The following is a 16,989-nucleotide window of genomic DNA, read 5'->3' on the forward strand; positions in this document are numbered from 1 at the left end:
AAGGTGGCTTCAGGCTTGTGTTTTTGGTATGGCATTCCCTTATGTCGCACAGCAAAACACTTTAGAAACTGAGGGATCTTCAAACAGCAGACCCTAATTCTGTATTACAATGTTCATGAATAAAAAAATAAAAGATTTCACAGGGCATATTTAAATCCTTGGGGCCTGTTAAGTAATTCTTTGGATTCCAGTAACTGGTGTCATATTTGTTAAGCTAAACAGACAATTAAGTTTTTACTTCTGGGACAAACAAAATACTAGGGTGGGGGGGTTCAATAATTTTGAATATTTGTTTTAATCTTCCAAAATGCATTCCATTATTCAGTTTCATTGTATGCTTTACTTGATTTACAGTATATTTACCTCTGATATGTCAAAATGAAAGTCTAAGGTTTTCCCAGGGAGTTCTTTTGAAACATTATTAAAAATTTTTGTGAATGAAATTTCAGGAGAACTTGTATCACCACCATAGGACTTTGGAATATCATTCGGTACAACAAGACTTGCTGATCGAGAGACTACTAGTTTCAAAATGTTAAGAGCTTCCTTCCAGTATGGACTCTAAGGGAGACAAAAGGAAATGTATGGTACAATTAAAGCCACTAAAAACAGAGCAATATGCAATGAACATTTAACTTAACAGCCTGAAAAATATTTCTGCCTTAAATATGACCAGGATCAACATTAGCCATTTTAAGTTTCAGAAAAAATGTTGCTTAAATGGTATTTTTTACAGCAATCCAAAAATAGGTGTTCAGAAACAAGTTATGTACTGAATGAAGACAAATAAACAGAGTATCAAAGCAAGCCTACTAGCACTCTACCTGCCGGTGGACTGCCTGGCCACAGTGATTCATGCAACAGTCACCTCTAGACTGGACTTCTGTAATTTGCTCTACCCTTCTCCCTAATCCAGAAACTCCAGCTGGTGCAGAATGCAGCTGCTAGGGTCCTCACTGGACCACCTTGGAGGACCCATATCCAGCCAGTACTGAGGCAGCTGCACTGGTTGCCAGTCCTGGCCCAGATTAAGTTCAAGGTTTTGTTTTTGGTTTTGACCTTTAAGGCCATCCATGGCTTAGGCCCAGCCTATCTGAGGGCCTGCTTGTTTGCTTATGCTCCCCACAAGGCGCTTTGCTCTGCAGGTATTGGCCTTGACCTGGGACAGGGCCTTTTTAGTCCTGGCCCTGACCTGGTGGAATGAGCTCCCAGGAGAGCTGAGAGCCCTGATGGAGCTGGCAAAATTCTGCAGGGCCTGTAAAATAAAGCTCTTCCAGATCTATGGTTGTGGCTGGGTTCATAAGATCAATGGTTCCTCGCTGAGGCTTCACTATTACATCTAGCGCACCCCCTTGTCAGATGACAGTAGAAGGTAGGAGGGATCTTAGCTTTGTGGGAAATTGTTGTTTTCGGTTGTGGTTTTTATGGGTTCTTTTATTCTTTGTAACCTGCCTTGAGCCCAAGGTAGAAGGCAGGTTCCAATTCAAAGTATTAATATTAATTCTGTAAGGCAATAGTTTCATCACATATATATGACTACCTCCAATTTTCTATTCCTTACTCTGCTGTGTCAGAAATAAAGTACAATAATTTTAAGATCTCATTTGTGAGTTTTATGTTACAATTTTAACAATAATCTCACAGCTGGAGTAAATGGATTTTTGCCTAAATTGCCCATGTCGGTTCAAATTCAAGCTTCTCTAGGAGCAATCAAGACAGGAGAAAAACACAGCTAAGTGCATTCTCTTTAATTTAGTTGTGACAAGCTTCAAACAAATGAATATATTCAGAGAGGTCAGCAAAGGGGATAGAGAGAAGAGAAATAAAATAAGGAAAATAAGAAACAAAAACACAGCAGGCCTTGATTTCAAGTTGATGGAAGAGGTTAGAAATTTACTTGATTGTGAAGTGTTTGACCTCGGGTAGAAAAAGAAGTGATAATTAAGAAGAACCTTTTATCACAGCATGCTTTGTTATAGTAAAAAAACAACAACAAGGTAATATAAAACTTCTCTCATCATCTCTCAAAGATGTAAACTCAATATTCAGTTTTGAATCATGTTCAGCATTAACTATAAAATTAATGTTCTTTCATCACTGACACAAAGTACACCTACCAAGAAGACCCTCCTAACAGTTTAACTGTATTTATTCAACTCTCCAATTTCAATCAACAATCAATAGGATTACAAGCTTCTTTAGCTGCAGTATTCATTAAGATAAAACCAATGAAGCAGGAGACCTTAAAGCTCTCATAAAAAAGGGTTAGTGGTGAAAAGAACAGATGGCAGGTTATGAGAACGTTGGCTATGGTGATCAGTTACTTAGCTTAATATCTTTTGACAAGACTACAATAACTTAAGTGCCTATCTATCAACTGAAAAAATGCATTAAGATGGACACTGACATCTTTTCCTGGTTAATTAGGATTAAGCCCATTTTGTTGTACTGCAGTTCAAAGGTAGAGAATAGAAATCAATTATTTGATAGCATGCTCCAGGCATTCTGAAAAATCTTTCAAAAAAAGACAAAATATCTCCCTGGAGTTATATTTTCATTGAATTCTGTTAAAAGCCAATCTCCTAAATATAAAGCAATGAGTTACCAGGGGCACAATATAAATGTGTGCACTACATTATACATATCATCACAATCTCTCTAGTATATTCTATATATGCCCCTATAAAAATGCCAGAATGTAGCAAATAATTTAAACACAAAGTCTCATCAACAAGAGAGCTTAAAAGCATTTCATGCAGAATTTTAGCCTAAGCGTATTTCTTTTGAAAAGCTGTGCTGAAAATGTGCACAAATAGAATTCCCAGAGGAACGGACCTAGCCCAGATATCATGGCATGTAAACATGTAATAATATTACTATTATATAAAAAGTTTTGCAAAAGAAAAGCTATTTATAAAATATTACTGTAGGATTCTGCTCTACACTGTTCATCTGAATGAACTCAAATATCTTTAGTGCTTCTCATCCAAAATGTAGTTCACTGTTTTTAGGCTACATACTTCAGTATACCTACCTGAACATATTTGCCAATGATTTTTATAATTTCCAGATTGAACTGCTTCACCGGTGTTGCAGATAGGTCAATGTGACTCAAAAGGCTGTAAATGATCTGCAGTAAAGATTGCTGCATACTGGACAATCCTTTCTCTAACAGCTGAAAATAAATATATAAAAAGGATTTAATCTTCCAGGGATGACTATGAAATATCCAGTTGCTTTGATGTATGAGTTTTAATGCAATGCAAGTTGCCCCGTAAAAATAATAAAAAATTATAATCTGGGGAATAAACTGAACAAAACCGCATGTACAACCCAACATTCTTCAAGAATTTATGGCTCTCCACTTCCAACTAACAGTGAGATTTCTGTGGCTGAGACTGCTTCCAAAGCACAGATATCTTTCCATGAAAAAGATCTACCAGTCTCTGGTACATATATTAAATAAGAATGAGGGCTTGGAACTATCACATAACCACTATGTTCAGCTCAATAAATGTTTAAGTGAAACAGGCTTTCTGAAGCAGGAAGGGGAAAGGATAACCATGGAATGAATATTCCATCTACAGTACAGAGAAAAAGGGCCCCGGGGGAAAGGGGAGAATGGATTGGGGGGCGGGGTGGACATTTATCTATTACATTTGAAGAAAATCTTTCATAGAAACATTTAAATATATTTAAATGAGAAAGGGCAAATTACTTTTTTTGAAGTGGAAAATATACAGTGATTATAATTGAGATACTCTTTAAAGTATATATGTATATATATATAGTTTCATTACCTCTGCAAGGTATGTGACCAGGTTAAAAGTTGTTTCTGAAAAGGAGTCATGCAAATATCTACATACTACATTAATCCAGTTAGAGCAATCTCTGGAATAGCTGTGTGTACTGTATAAACTCATCATATGAGCCAAATTAGCAAGGGTTGGTGACTTCTCTTCTGCACAGACCTATGGAACACAACAAGAAAGCACTACCTGAATATCTGTTTTGAGGAAATAATCAGATACGGTGACAAGATTAACAATAAAATCAGAGTCCAGTAGCACCTTTAAGACAAACAAAGATTTATTCAAGACATGAGCTTTCGAGTGTAAGCATTCTTCCTCACTATGATAGACCTGGAGATATCCACTATTACAATTGATCTTTAAATGACCAAGATCAGTTCCTTTGGAGAAAATGGCTGCTTTGAAGGATGGATCCTACAGCATTATAGCCTGCTGAAGTCCCTTCTGCTCCCCAAACCCTGCTCTTCACAGGCCCCACCCCCAAAATATCTAGTATTTCCCCATTCCAGAGCTGGCAACCCTACTGATGAAGTGGGTTGTGGTAGAAATTGCTCATAGGAATCAGCAAGAGTTTGTACAATGAAGGCAAAATGTCTTTAATGTATATACTAGGTAAGCTGGTGAATGAACCTTATTTTAAACATTTAGCTAATGTGCCTTCCTCCCTCTGAACCAATGACATAAAGAAAGAAAGAAAGAGGCTCCATTGAACTTGCATGATAGAGTGAAGGGCAGAACTGATCCTCAGCTATGCAAAAATTGGATGTAAACAGGAACTGATTTCCTCTTTACTTCAGAGCAATGGGTTGGATCCCATGGATTTAATGGTATTTTGGTTTTACATTTTTAATGTAGTTTCTCAATAGTCTTCTTATTCCTTCAGGCAGACTATTATAAGTAATTGGCCATTTTACAGATGTCAAACGTCCCTTATAAAAATAAATGCATTTAAAAGAGTCAGTGACAAAAAAGGATAGGTTTGATTTTTTAAAACCACAGATCAGAGTTGAGAAAACAACTCATAGTCTATTATAGAAATATTTTGATTTAGCAAGTTCAAGCCCTCTGAACCATAAAATCACTATTTTTCAGGAGCTAGCATATTCCTGCCAATCTATGGAACTGACTTTGAAACTGAACAACATAAATAAAAAAGTTATAGTATATTACTCAAAACATCAAGTTTCCATTTTTGCTTTCACTTGAGAATTATAGTCTTTTTCTAAATGCTTTCATTTTAGCTAGCTTGTTTAAAATATTACATACCTTTGCTATCCTGTCAGCTGTTTCCTTGCAGAACTGAGTTGGGTTATCAAAATGTTGTATTAGATGAGGTAACAAACATAGGATGTTAAGAGGAAAACCTGCCCAGAAGAGAGACAGAATTTATCTCACCAAACATGTCTCCAGAGTTTTCTAACCACTTAATTCCAAGAACCAGCCCTTATTACTTAAAATGAAGGACTATATTCTTTTAAGGCATCCCTACTATGTCAAAACATTACTTACAATTGCTTCTTTTCCATACTTGCTGTAAGAACTCTATTGCTTCACTTGTTTTCAAATTGGTTTTAAACTCTGCAGATCAGTAGAGCATGGCTATATGTATTTTAAAGGCATACCTGTTAACTGGGAAGGATCCACCAAGGAATGCTTGGAGACTGTGATGAGTTTGCTGAGTAAATGAACTGTCATTTCCTGTGTAGAAACTGAGGTAAACCCCTTCAAAAATAATTGCTGAAGACCTGGAAAGTTATTCCATTTTAATTTACTCTGCATCTTTTCAATCTTTTCTCTACTTTCAGATTTATCCAGAGGCAGATGAACAAGAAGTTTGTTGAGCAGCCTGAGGGCCAGGAGGTATTCGTATTCATAATCAGATTCCAGCAAGGATGCTGCAATCCAAAAGATGGTGGCCATCAGGTTCATAGGATCAGTAGTAGGCTGCACATCTTGCATTCCTCCCTCTCTCAGGGAGGAAAGGCTTCGAGTCCTTGCTAAGCTGCTGGAATGATTTATCCGTACATCCATTATATCCAGTGTGTTGCTCCTCCGTCTGTCATTCTTCCGATCGCCAATTAAGCTCAGTTTCAAAGAACTACTTCTTGTGTTACTATAGTATCCTAATAAGTTTCCACTGCTAATGGGACTTGTGCTTAGATTGAGCTGTCCAGTGCTCTTCCTGTTAGCTGCATATTTGCTTCCCATTAACGGATCATAGTATGAAGTACTGAAGTGAAAAGAGAATTATCGGATATAAAAAAAACATATTCTGTATAATGGGACACAACAAGAGTATAACCTGCTTGAACTTCTACAATTCTGCAGGGCCTGCAAAAGGGAGTTCCTCCACCAGGCATTTGCTTGAGTCCGACCGACCCAACAACATCCACTGGTCCCCCCTCAGACAGCCCCTCCATGAACTGAACCAGCCTGACCTCCCTGGGGGTTTTGTCTAAGTTGTCATTCTTTTTAGTATCATTTGCCAAAGCCATTGGAATTCTGTTAAATTGGAACCATTGTTGGATTATTGTTGATATGTCATTTTATGACTGTGTTATGTTTAGACTGTTCTATGTATTACCCCAGCAATGTTTTATGTGAACTGCCCTGAGTAGGGTTGTGCGATTCGGCCGACAAAGCGGCCGTTCCGTCCGGGCGCAGCCAGCGCCGCGCCGCGGGGGGGGGGAGGGCGGTGCCGGCAGCGGAGTGACAGCGGGCGCAACCACGCAGGCGCGGAACTCCGCGCCTGCGTGGTTGCGCCCGCTGTCACGCCGCTGCCGGCACCGCCCTCCCCCCGCCCGCGGAGCGGCGCTGGCTGCGCCCGGACGGAACGGCTGCTTCGGCGGCCGAATCGCACAACCCTAGCCCTGAGCCGTATGGGAGGGCAGTATAAAAATCTAATAAATAAAATAAAATTTGATTATAATTTTTTACACACCAACACAAATATTCCTTGTCATAGAACAAAAGGAATAAAACCTTTTATTCAGGCCAAATAATGTTATTTTAAAAATATGTCTACTGAAAGGATAGGATCCATGATCCCTATGTTTGAGAAGAAGGTATCTGTGTCTGTCTTTTCTCCAGTTTACAATGCTGTATCACATCCTGCTCCAAAGGGATTCTCCTGAGCAGGTTTTCAATGGACATTGCAGGTTGGACTGGAATAGGAAAAATCAATCAAGCCTTTGCTCCCTTTTTTAGAGAGAAAAAGTGCTACTTTTTATGTATAAGGATCTTGACCATCCAAGAATTATTTGGGCATGAAATGGAACAGTAGCACAGGGATGGCTGGATACACTCTGGAAACTTAAATTCAATATTCAGAAACAGCATTTAATGTGCATCAATTATTTTGAATCTTTGTCTTTCAGTTTTTTTCTGAATTTGTCACAATACTTTGGCCAGCAGAATGCAAGGCAGAATAAATGCTCTCAGAATTCCATCCCTGCTTGGAATACAACATACAAAGATTTTTGAACTTTTCTTTGGAACCATGACAATTAGCATCTTCAGCATCCATCCAGTTCCTCCCCCACTCATTAAATATAAATTATGGTGTCAAAATTCTTTAGCATTATTCAGATTCAATATAGTATGCTGACTCCTGTACATAATGCAAATTGTCCAGACTTCTAAATCATTTCCAATACACAGAAAACTTCACTAGTATCAGTTCTTACTGGGAAAGTGCAGTGAGAAGATCATAACGTTTCATTGTGTCTGCCAGTGTATCAATGGCTGACTCCAAAGTAAGAAGTAGTTCTATGACAAAACCCTAGGGAAAAATAAAGATCAAAAATGTAAAGGAAAAAAGTGACATGAAGCCACATGATATGAATCCCCATGAACATAAAGCATTTACCCTACTAGCAATTTAATGCCCCTTCCTTTAAGATACCTCTGCCTTGGAAGTAATGGGCTAACAACAGCATCTGAGTGTTTATTGCCAAGTGAGTGAGCTTGCAGAGTTACCCTCCAGGTATGATGCACAGAATGCCCTCTACTTTATACTTCCAGGTTTGTGCCTGAAGGCAAACTGCTTCATATGACATTTTCCTAAACAGCAGGTAATCTTTGTGTAAGATACATGGATGCACAGGGTTGAATGCAGAGATCCATCGGAAGGAGCTGATGGACATGATTTCTCCTCTTTTCCTTCTCCCATTCAGTTCTTTCTGACCCTTGCAAAATTGGTGCCTGGGGTCAGAGGAAATGTGAAACCTACAAATACGTGCAGGTTGGAGGTTGTGCTTAGGAGGAAGAAGGGAGCAAGATTACACCTTTCCGCCTCTTCTGTCAGTAGAAAAGAAAGATCCAAACATCTTTCCAAAATTCAGATCCTCAATTAAATTTGCATACAGGTAATACACATACACTCCTAATCAGTGACTGCACGAGAGGAATAGTTCATATGCTGAAATCTAAAAGCCTTTAAAAACAAAAGGTAAGATACCTGAGCTTCTTCTCCTGCATCTCCAACTGTTTCTACAAGCCTAGAAAGAATGTCCGAAAGAGTGGCTGCAGAAAGAGGTTGTTTCAGTGCTCTGAATAGCTGGAAGGATCTCCCAGCATAATGTCGAGAAGAGCAAGAAAGTGCAGTTTGCAGAGCAACTTCACTAAGATGGTGCTCCAGCTGAAATCCAACTGCAATATGAAGAGGAATCAGAATATAGGAGGATTAAGATTGGGACAGAGAAAAGCCTTATAGTTTTAAACAATTACGTACAAAGAATTTTATTTTAGCGAAATTACAGTGTATGTTAAGGGTTCCAAGTATACCTGAACTTGATTGCTTGAATACAGAAACAACATGCTTTAGAAACACAGTTAGCTGCTCGGCACTCTTTATGCTTGGATTCTTTGCTGAAACATCTTCATGGTTCCAAAGTGGTCCTCGTTTCCTAGGAGAAGCAAAGCCCAGAGCTCATTTGACAGAACATGTCAAGAGAACTCATTGTCAAGACGCTAGACTCCCTCTTATTTCATGCAATAAGAAACACACAATGTTATTCAGAGCTGTCCTCACATGGTTGTAAGCTCTATCAATGGCTTCTAGATGTGGCAAACAAAGTAACCTCCACATTTAGAGGAAGAAAACATCTGAACACTAGTAACAGAAAACAGCATGAGGGGTTGGCTTCTCAATGGTTGGTCACCAAGTTGAAGCAGTCTGCTGGCCTAGATAAAACACTGGGCTGAGACATCAGGGCTCTTCTTATGCTTTGAGTTCAATACAGTTGTTCCTACAAGTACACAGCAACACTGACATGAATATGGCCCCTAAGGCAGTGACTGAGCCACATCTATTCTTAACACCTAGCAAATTTATGGTGTTATCAGATTTAAGAAACAGAAACAGAACTCCAAGACAGCATGAGAAATTCAAAAGAGAAAATGATACCAGAAGGAATTTTGCGGACATCTGCAGTGCAATGATCCTTCTGCATGGAAGGTCAATATGATATAGTTAAGTGGTTTTTCGACAACAAACTATTAAGCCACAGGAAGCAAGACATGGCTAGCCTGCCGTTCAATACCAAACACAGGGCTTTTACAGCAATGAATAAAAGGATCATGACTTGAAAACAAAGCTGATTTGGGGGTGGATTTCTTACACAGCAATGAAGTAATTCTGGAAAAATACTTGAAACCAGCTATTTGCTCATTTCTGTTTTCATTCTGCTTGGCCAGGGCAGGCACCAAGGCATAACTATATCACACATGCAATTTCTCAGGCAAAAGGCTGCAGATGAGCAGTTTCTGAAGATGTTTTTACGCTGTTCAACAACAGTGACTGAGCCTTAAATAGTACCTTGAAGTAATAAACTCCATAAGTGATTTCATTTTTTCATCTTGCTCTCCTGAAATGTCAACTTCACTGAGGATGGTGCTATGCATATGAGAAATGGCAGCACTGGTGTTTCCTAAGCTGATGCTCGAAGAGGTAGAACTTGAACTGAGCCCTGAGTCTGTCATTGGGGAGGGCTGGTGATCTGGTATAAAGTCATTAACACCTGCTGGCAGAGGATATCATTATTTCATATCAAATAAAACCTCATAATAGTTACAAAGTCCTGAAATGAAGATCAAACATGAGCATTACAATTTAATATAAAAAAGCTTATTATTATTATTATTATTATTATTATTATTATTATTATTATTATTATTATTTACTTTTTAGACTGCCCTTCTCCCAATAGGTCTCAGGGCGGTTTACAACATAAATAGTTAAAACACAATAAAATCCCCATAAAAACCCCAATTAAAAGTTACATATAACATATCACATAACATATAGCGGCGGTGGTCACAATTCTGATCTTAGTTCAGCCTGGTGGAGAGAATAATGTTCAGAAGAGGGTGGCACCAATACAATACATCTAACCATGATCTCGGTGTTAGAGATCTCAATATTGGAGGGGATCCTCTGATGGATTAGTGGGAGAGCTGCCCTGGCCTCAACCATATGCCTGGCGGAAGAGCTCCGTCTTACAGGCCCTGCGGAAAGCTGGTAGATCCTGCAGGGCCCTTAGCTCTTCTGGGAGCTCGTTCCACCAGGTTGGGGCCAGGACTGAAAAGGCCCTGGCCCGGGTCGAGGCCAGGCGAGCATCCCGTGGGCCCGGGACAACCAGTAAATTCATACCCGCAGAGCGGAGTGCCCTGCGGGGGGCATAAGCAACCAAGCGGTCCCGCAGGTAGACCGCAGGTAATAATGTTAAACAATTCTGTGAGGCCCAACAATTCATATGGAGCTACTGAACAGTTGGATGCTGCCATCTGCTGAACAATACTTAAAGTACCATTATATTAAAACAACGCTTAACATTCCTATTTTTCAATTTACACAGCCTAACAGAAAGGCTTCCACAGATGTGCCACTCTGTTTGCCTGAACCAGGAGCCTGCCAGCCATGCACATGGATCCCCAAGATACATGCAGTCACCCTTTTGTGAGCATAGCAACACACTGAATTTTCATGTGCATACAACTTCCATTCACAAGAACCAGAAGCTTAGAAGAATCAAGATTCTGGGAATGGACACTGAACAAGCATGGGCAATCCACAAGTCCAGTTTATACAAGACTTCAAGTCCACAGATGGGCTCCAAGTCTGCATGAATGGGGAAATTCATGTAAGGTCTGCAAAGGGCAAAAACTCTTGTTCAATGATGCTTTCAGTATAACTAATAGTTCATTATATTCTTTGCACACCTGTACAAATAGTAAGTAAACCCTGCAATCATTAACTGGGGGTAAAAATGACAATTTTAAATAATAAAAATACAGAAAAGGGAAGTGGCATCTATAGGAAGTAGCACACTATATTACAATCAAAATGTTCTAATGCACAAGCATGGAATGGAATTTTGGACTCTCATTTTTCACATATCAGGCCCCCAATGCCACATGGCAAACTGTTTTGAAAATGAGAGATGTTTCAAAAATATTTGCCAGTATGGTACAGTGATAACATAGTAGCCTGCTGTTCAAAGGAGGGGGGAATCAAAAGCCACACAGGTCTTGCGTAAATAGCTCTATGGATTCTGACCTAAACTTTTAAAATTATAAACTTGAAATAAATAGCTCAGCAGCTTTCTAGATAATCAACTGTCTGCCAGTTGTTATCCATTTAATAGTATATTTTTCAAAAGTGCATCCCAAATACTGGCTGCAATTTTTGACTTGTCTCATTTTGTCTGATAAAGATGAAACGAAAAATTATTGTTTATTGAGAATACAGAGGACATTAATTCCCAAGCTTAAGAAATTCTAAGACTCGCTCCTAGAGCGGTAAACCATAACTTGTTATCATGCTTGAATGCAGACTCTATAACGGTGGAGAGAGTACTGCATTACCAAAAAGTTTACACTTCATGTCCAATTCAGAAAGGGGATATATAAGGCACCTGTGAAGATGTAATCCAGATGTGCTGCTTGTTTGACAGTAAGCACCCGGGGTTCATTAAACTCCCTATTCCTGAGGAGGACAGAAGCCACAGACTGGACATTACTATTGGAGCCCATCACAATCAATAAATGCAGGAGTAGGCGTTTACAGTGTTCATACACTTCAGGATGGTGATGGTCAAATCCTGCAAGAAATAAAATAATCCCAGATTAGATTGAATGCAGTCACCTGATTAGATGTAAAGTGCTTTTTATGTTGAGTTAGTTTCTTAAAGTAAACAAATCCAATTAAAAAAAAGAAGCAGGGAAACCTTGTTTCTTTACTGTAGGGCAGGGGTAGTCAACCTGTGGTCCTCTAGATGTTCATGGACTACAATTCCCATGAGCCCCTGCCAGCAAATGCTGGCAGGGCTCATGGGAATTGTAGTCCATGGACATCTGGAGGACCACAGGTTGACTACCCCTGCTGTAGGGGTTCCCAAAGTGGGCTGTACATCATCCCCCACCAGGATGGTTGAAGGATCCAGAGGGGTGGTGAGGAATTTTGGGGCAGAAGGGAGGTTGCAGTTTGACTCTTCCTACTATGGCTGCATTTTCCTAGTGAGAAACGTTCCAAGGTGGCTTGCCATTGCCTTCCTCTGGGTAATAGCTACCTTGGACTTCCTTGGTAGTCTTCCATCCCAGTGCTGGCCAGGACCAATCATACTTAGCTTACTGAAGAAAACGACAGCTTCAGAAGGTAGGCTGGATGGGATTATATTCCCTTCCTCAGACTTTTTTTTCCCCAGGTGCCACCCCAGATCTCCATGAATTTCTTAACCCAGAGTTGGCAACTCTTCCCAAAAAGTCCCCATCTTTGGGGGGCTGGGAAGGCCTTCTCCTGCTTGCTCCTGGCTATGGAATTTTCCATTGTCTGTTTTTGTTTCTTTCCCCATTTGCCTTTCTCCCCAATGAAGATCCAAAGTGACTTTTACAAATGAGTCTTAGAAAGGACCAATTTTTTCCCCCAGACTGCTGCACAGTAACCCAAAAAGAAGTGCAGACAATATAGTGTGTTTTGTATATGTAGTATACCTAACACCAAGAGGTGTGTTTTTTTTATGTGCGTGGCGGGCATTAAGGATATGGCCTGGGAGCCAAGGGAGCAGCAGTCCAAAAAGGTTTGGGAACAACTGTCCGTTTTATAGTTACCTATGAAAGCTGCATGAAGCAAGAGGTGCAGGTAGCTTCCCCAGTCAACTTTCACACTGTGATCAATGATCAAATCAGTCAACAGGATCACTGCTATATTACATCTACAAGCAAAAGAACTGGAATTGGTTAAACAATAAAAATATAGCTGCTGTTAAGTTTCTGAAGTATGCACTACCCTATTTTTTAGATTGCTATGAGAAGCTTAGTTACAATTTTAGTAAGTTATCATCAGTTAGTAGCCTTGAGATAAAATATATCAATAATAATAGTATAGGAGACATTTGTGAGTACTGAAGTTATTCTTTATGCTAACTTTATGCTATTTACATAGAACCATTAATGGTCTTGTGCTTTACAATACAGCAGACACCTACCAAGGGTAGCTAGGATTTGGACATTGGAAAAAGACAGAAAAAAATGTTTATTCTTCATTTTTGAGCAGTCAAGACTAGTCAAGGATTGGTGAAGTTCCATGGTCCTTTGAAGGCATCATTTGGGTCTAAGGCACCCTGGTGGTCATCTCAAAGGCCACTGTGAGAATATTAAACATTGGCAGCCAAAGTATACTTTTCCAAAGCACTTTAGGATACACCCAAACCTAACTAGACTCATGATGGTGCTTTTCAGACGTCTTTGTTCTACTGTCCACTTGGCACCATATTGTGGCCTCTGGTGCCCAGCATATGTCACCAGAGATGTGGGGCACACAATAAAACAACAAATGGCACTGCATGTCAGTTTGCTAAATATAAACCAAAACATGATAAATCATATCACAGTGTATTTAGGGCATCAGATGATTTTCCAGAAAATTTTACAACTTTGCTTTTGCCAGAAAATTTGCATCACTGAATTCTACCCAATCAGCATGGTGTAGACAGAGTTCATCACCCTGTCTGCCAGAGCTGAATCCCAAAACAGATGTCTTATCATGGCCTTCCATAAGCCCACCCATAATTCACAATATTAGATCCTATACATTGCTCAGGAGTAATTTTGCTGATCTCCCCATTGCTATTGGGGGAAAATAAACTATGGCACAATCTCTCTTATTTATACTGAATCCACACCAAACAGTGATACTTTATTTACTGCTATTGCTCACCTGTGAAGAGACATGCCTGGTGAGGATGTTTCAGGCAAATAATCCACCAATGGTGACCAACAGCCCCCTGAAGGTGGAAAAGGTAAAGACTCTCCTTCGTTGTGCTCCATCACTTTCAGTCGCCAGTTTGAATACAGCGGCATTGAATCACCTATCAAAGCATTCGTTTTATAATACGGTATTTCATGGTAATGTGAGTATATTAGCTAAAGTACTATTCTTTCCAATATACATGCAGTACCATATGGGAGGGTTGGTCAGATTGCTAAGAAAGTCTCCACCAGCATGAAGACTCTCCAATCTGAAATGGTGTGGCCCACAAGTGATATAGCTCTGAAGCAATCTGCTGCAGATATGGATATTGACACATCAAGAGGGGGTTGAAATGAGTGGTGCCCCTTTGCAAGAGTGCCAACTTAAGCGGACCAAAAAAGCATTTGTTATACATGCTAAACTCCTGTGAACAGAGAACAGGCAAGATTTTTTTAATCCTATGTATGCTGGAACACATATATATTCATCCAAACATGTTTCTCCTTGCCTCCCTCTTCCAGCCATCAGACAGAGAAAAGAAGTAGCTGGCTAATGGTCCAGCAGAATGACTTTGCTTCCATTTTCTAGTATGAATAACACCTCTACAATGAAAAGCACACAGATTTTCACACAAGACTTTGACAACCTTCCATACCTTCTCAAGAAAAATATGGAAGCAAGCAAGTGGATTGATCCCCACAGTCCTAACTAAACAAATGAATTTCATAGGCTAACCATTATTCACAAACTGACTTTTAATTAGATACTGCTAAGGTAGAATAAAAGAATGTATTACTTTTCTCTTCTTCATACGATCCTCCAGAACTGCTACTATAGCGAGATTCTAGTCTGTGGTGTTGCCGGTTCAGATTACTGTTCAACCCACTGTAAATATCTAGATGCACATAGCTAAAGATATAACAATATTTGCATTAAACCAATGCTTAATACTTTGCTTTGTTGTCTTTTGTTCTATGTAGCTATACTATGCAACTTTAACGGTCTGGATCCTATTGTTCTTTCACTGAAGAGTAGTATTTCTTATCCCTGATCTGGAAAGTCCAACTGGGGCAGAATGCAGCAGCCAGGGTTCTTACAGGACCACCTTGGAAGGCCCACATCCGGGTCACACTCCAACAGCTGCACTGGCTATCAGTTGACTACTGGATCAGACTTGAGATTTTGGTAATCACCTTCAAAGCCATTCACGGTCTGGGCCCTAAGTAGCTGAGCAACCGCCTCTCTATCTATGCTCCCGAAAGAGCACTGTGCTCCAACAACGGCAACAAACTGGTGATCCCTGGCCCCAGGGAAGCTCGTCTGTCATCAACCAGAGCCAGGGCTTTCTCAGTCTTGGCCTCCACCTGGTGGAATGAACTCCCGGATGACATCAGGGCCCTGCTGGAGCTAAAACAATTCCAGAAGGCCTGCAAAAGGGAATTCTTCCACCAGGCCTTTGGTCAGGACGAGTGAATAAGCCACCAACCACAGACCAAAACCCAGTGGCCCCTCCCACCATTTACTGTACTAACTGAAGACAAACAAGATCACAGTGCAGAAAAGCTGAGTTGCCGATTGTTGAATGTTAAATTGCAAACTGCGTTATTCAATACAAGTTCCTATTGTTAAAGATGTTATTATATACTTAAGTCAAGATGTTTACTGTATTGCATTGTACTATGAAAGTTCTAATGTAAACCGCCCTGAACTGAAAGGGAGGGCACATAAATTCATAAATAAAATAAACTTATATTGAGCCAAACTGATGCATTGGCTGGCTTGGTTTATACACATAACAAAAACCAGGAGTTAGTATTCCAAATCATAGTATTGCTATTCTTTGAAACACTACTTACCTTTCTTCAATACTGTCTTTCATATGCTTATTGTCAGGATTACCATCTGTGGGTGCCACCATTGTATTGCTACTGGAAGTAGTACCTGCAAAGATGGTTAAACATTATTTTATTTAGATTTGCATATCAACACTATTTAATTATCAAGCTTTGGGCAAAAAGAATGCTAGGGAAAAGTTTTATATCAAACCATGACCCAAACAGTCATGTAGCTAACTTTACATACACTAAGGTTCTTTGAAATACACAAATCTATGTTACATTGCAAACCTTTAAAAGTGAATAAAATTTCAGAAAACAAATTGGCATTGGGAGGTGTCAGCCATTCCCTCCCCCCAAGAAAAATTCCACCAGATCTGGGCATGTTTTAGTCATTACATGTTCTAAAGTGGTCAGTAAGCACATTCACCAAGTAATGTCCTTAGAACACTGTTTGGATAGACAACATAATATTTTAATTGTCCTTTTCCCAGTTCTCAACTCTCCCCTAAAGCTACGTCTCATTCGCCTTTAGAAATTACTCATATCTGAGACTGAACCTAGAAATGATAACAATTGCATATGTAATTGTCATTTGGTTTGGAACACACAATTAACAAAGGTTCCTAATCTCTACAAAGGCCTATACATTTTGAACTAGAATGAAATTCTCACTTCTGTAACTTAAGTAAAAACAATTCAGACTTTTAAATCCTTGAAGAACAGCTTTGTATTAAATTCAGGTTGTATTAGAATTTTAGCCAACAATAAAGCTTAGATTAAAATATACCCACAGACCAATTACAATTGCTCTCACCTGAGGTGACAGAAGGAATTTTGTAACTGGAAGTTATTCGATAATATGGTGGGTTATCCATATGTGAGACTCCAGAACTGACTGGATCAGTTAGCTGCAGCTCACTTACCAGCTCTTCCAAAAGCTGCATGGTTTTATCTCGACCTAAGTAAACAATCACCTTCTTTACCTGTCAAGCAAACAAAAACAGTAGAAAAATATGTTTAGGCTTAAGTTTTTTTTAAACAAAAATCTATTTGTATGTTATTTCATCCCTCTGTTAGTATGATAATGAAA

General features: G+C 39.5%; 1 protein-coding gene across 9 annotated transcripts in view; it reads right to left on the reverse strand.

Annotated features, from left to right (window-relative positions):
- FRYL (FRY like transcription coactivator) overlaps positions 1-16,989 on the reverse strand; it is a 167,458-nt gene that overhangs the window by 26,040 nt on the left and 124,429 nt on the right. For 6 of the 9 annotated variants that reach the window (XM_077301924.1, XM_077301926.1, XM_077301921.1 and 3 more), the window contains 15 exons: positions 16,714-16,882; positions 15,918-16,002; positions 14,858-14,970; positions 14,029-14,179; positions 12,921-13,024; positions 11,729-11,914; positions 9,631-9,835; positions 8,598-8,719; positions 8,272-8,462; positions 7,499-7,593; positions 5,435-6,042; positions 5,079-5,176; positions 3,801-3,971; positions 3,035-3,175; positions 364-561 (listed from right to left, as the gene is read on the reverse strand). In XM_077301924.1, coding sequence (XP_077158039.1) covers positions 364-561; positions 3,035-3,175; positions 3,801-3,971; positions 5,079-5,176; positions 5,435-6,042; positions 7,499-7,593; positions 8,272-8,462; positions 8,598-8,719; positions 9,631-9,835; positions 11,729-11,914; positions 12,921-13,024; positions 14,029-14,179; positions 14,858-14,970; positions 15,918-16,002; positions 16,714-16,882 — 2,637 coding nt within the window. The remainder of the gene's footprint in view (positions 1-363; positions 562-3,034; positions 3,176-3,800; positions 3,972-5,078; positions 5,177-5,434; positions 6,043-7,498; positions 7,594-8,271; positions 8,463-8,597; positions 8,720-9,630; positions 9,836-11,728; positions 11,915-12,920; positions 13,025-14,028; positions 14,180-14,857; positions 14,971-15,917; positions 16,003-16,713; positions 16,883-16,989) is intronic. The other 3 variants (XM_077301927.1, XM_077301922.1, XM_077301919.1) reach the window with 1 other exon arrangement.

Source organism: Paroedura picta, chromosome 10 (assembly GCF_049243985.1).
Source record: "Paroedura picta isolate Pp20150507F chromosome 10, Ppicta_v3.0, whole genome shotgun sequence".
NCBI classification, from domain to species: domain Eukaryota; kingdom Metazoa; phylum Chordata; class Lepidosauria; order Squamata; family Gekkonidae; genus Paroedura; species Paroedura picta.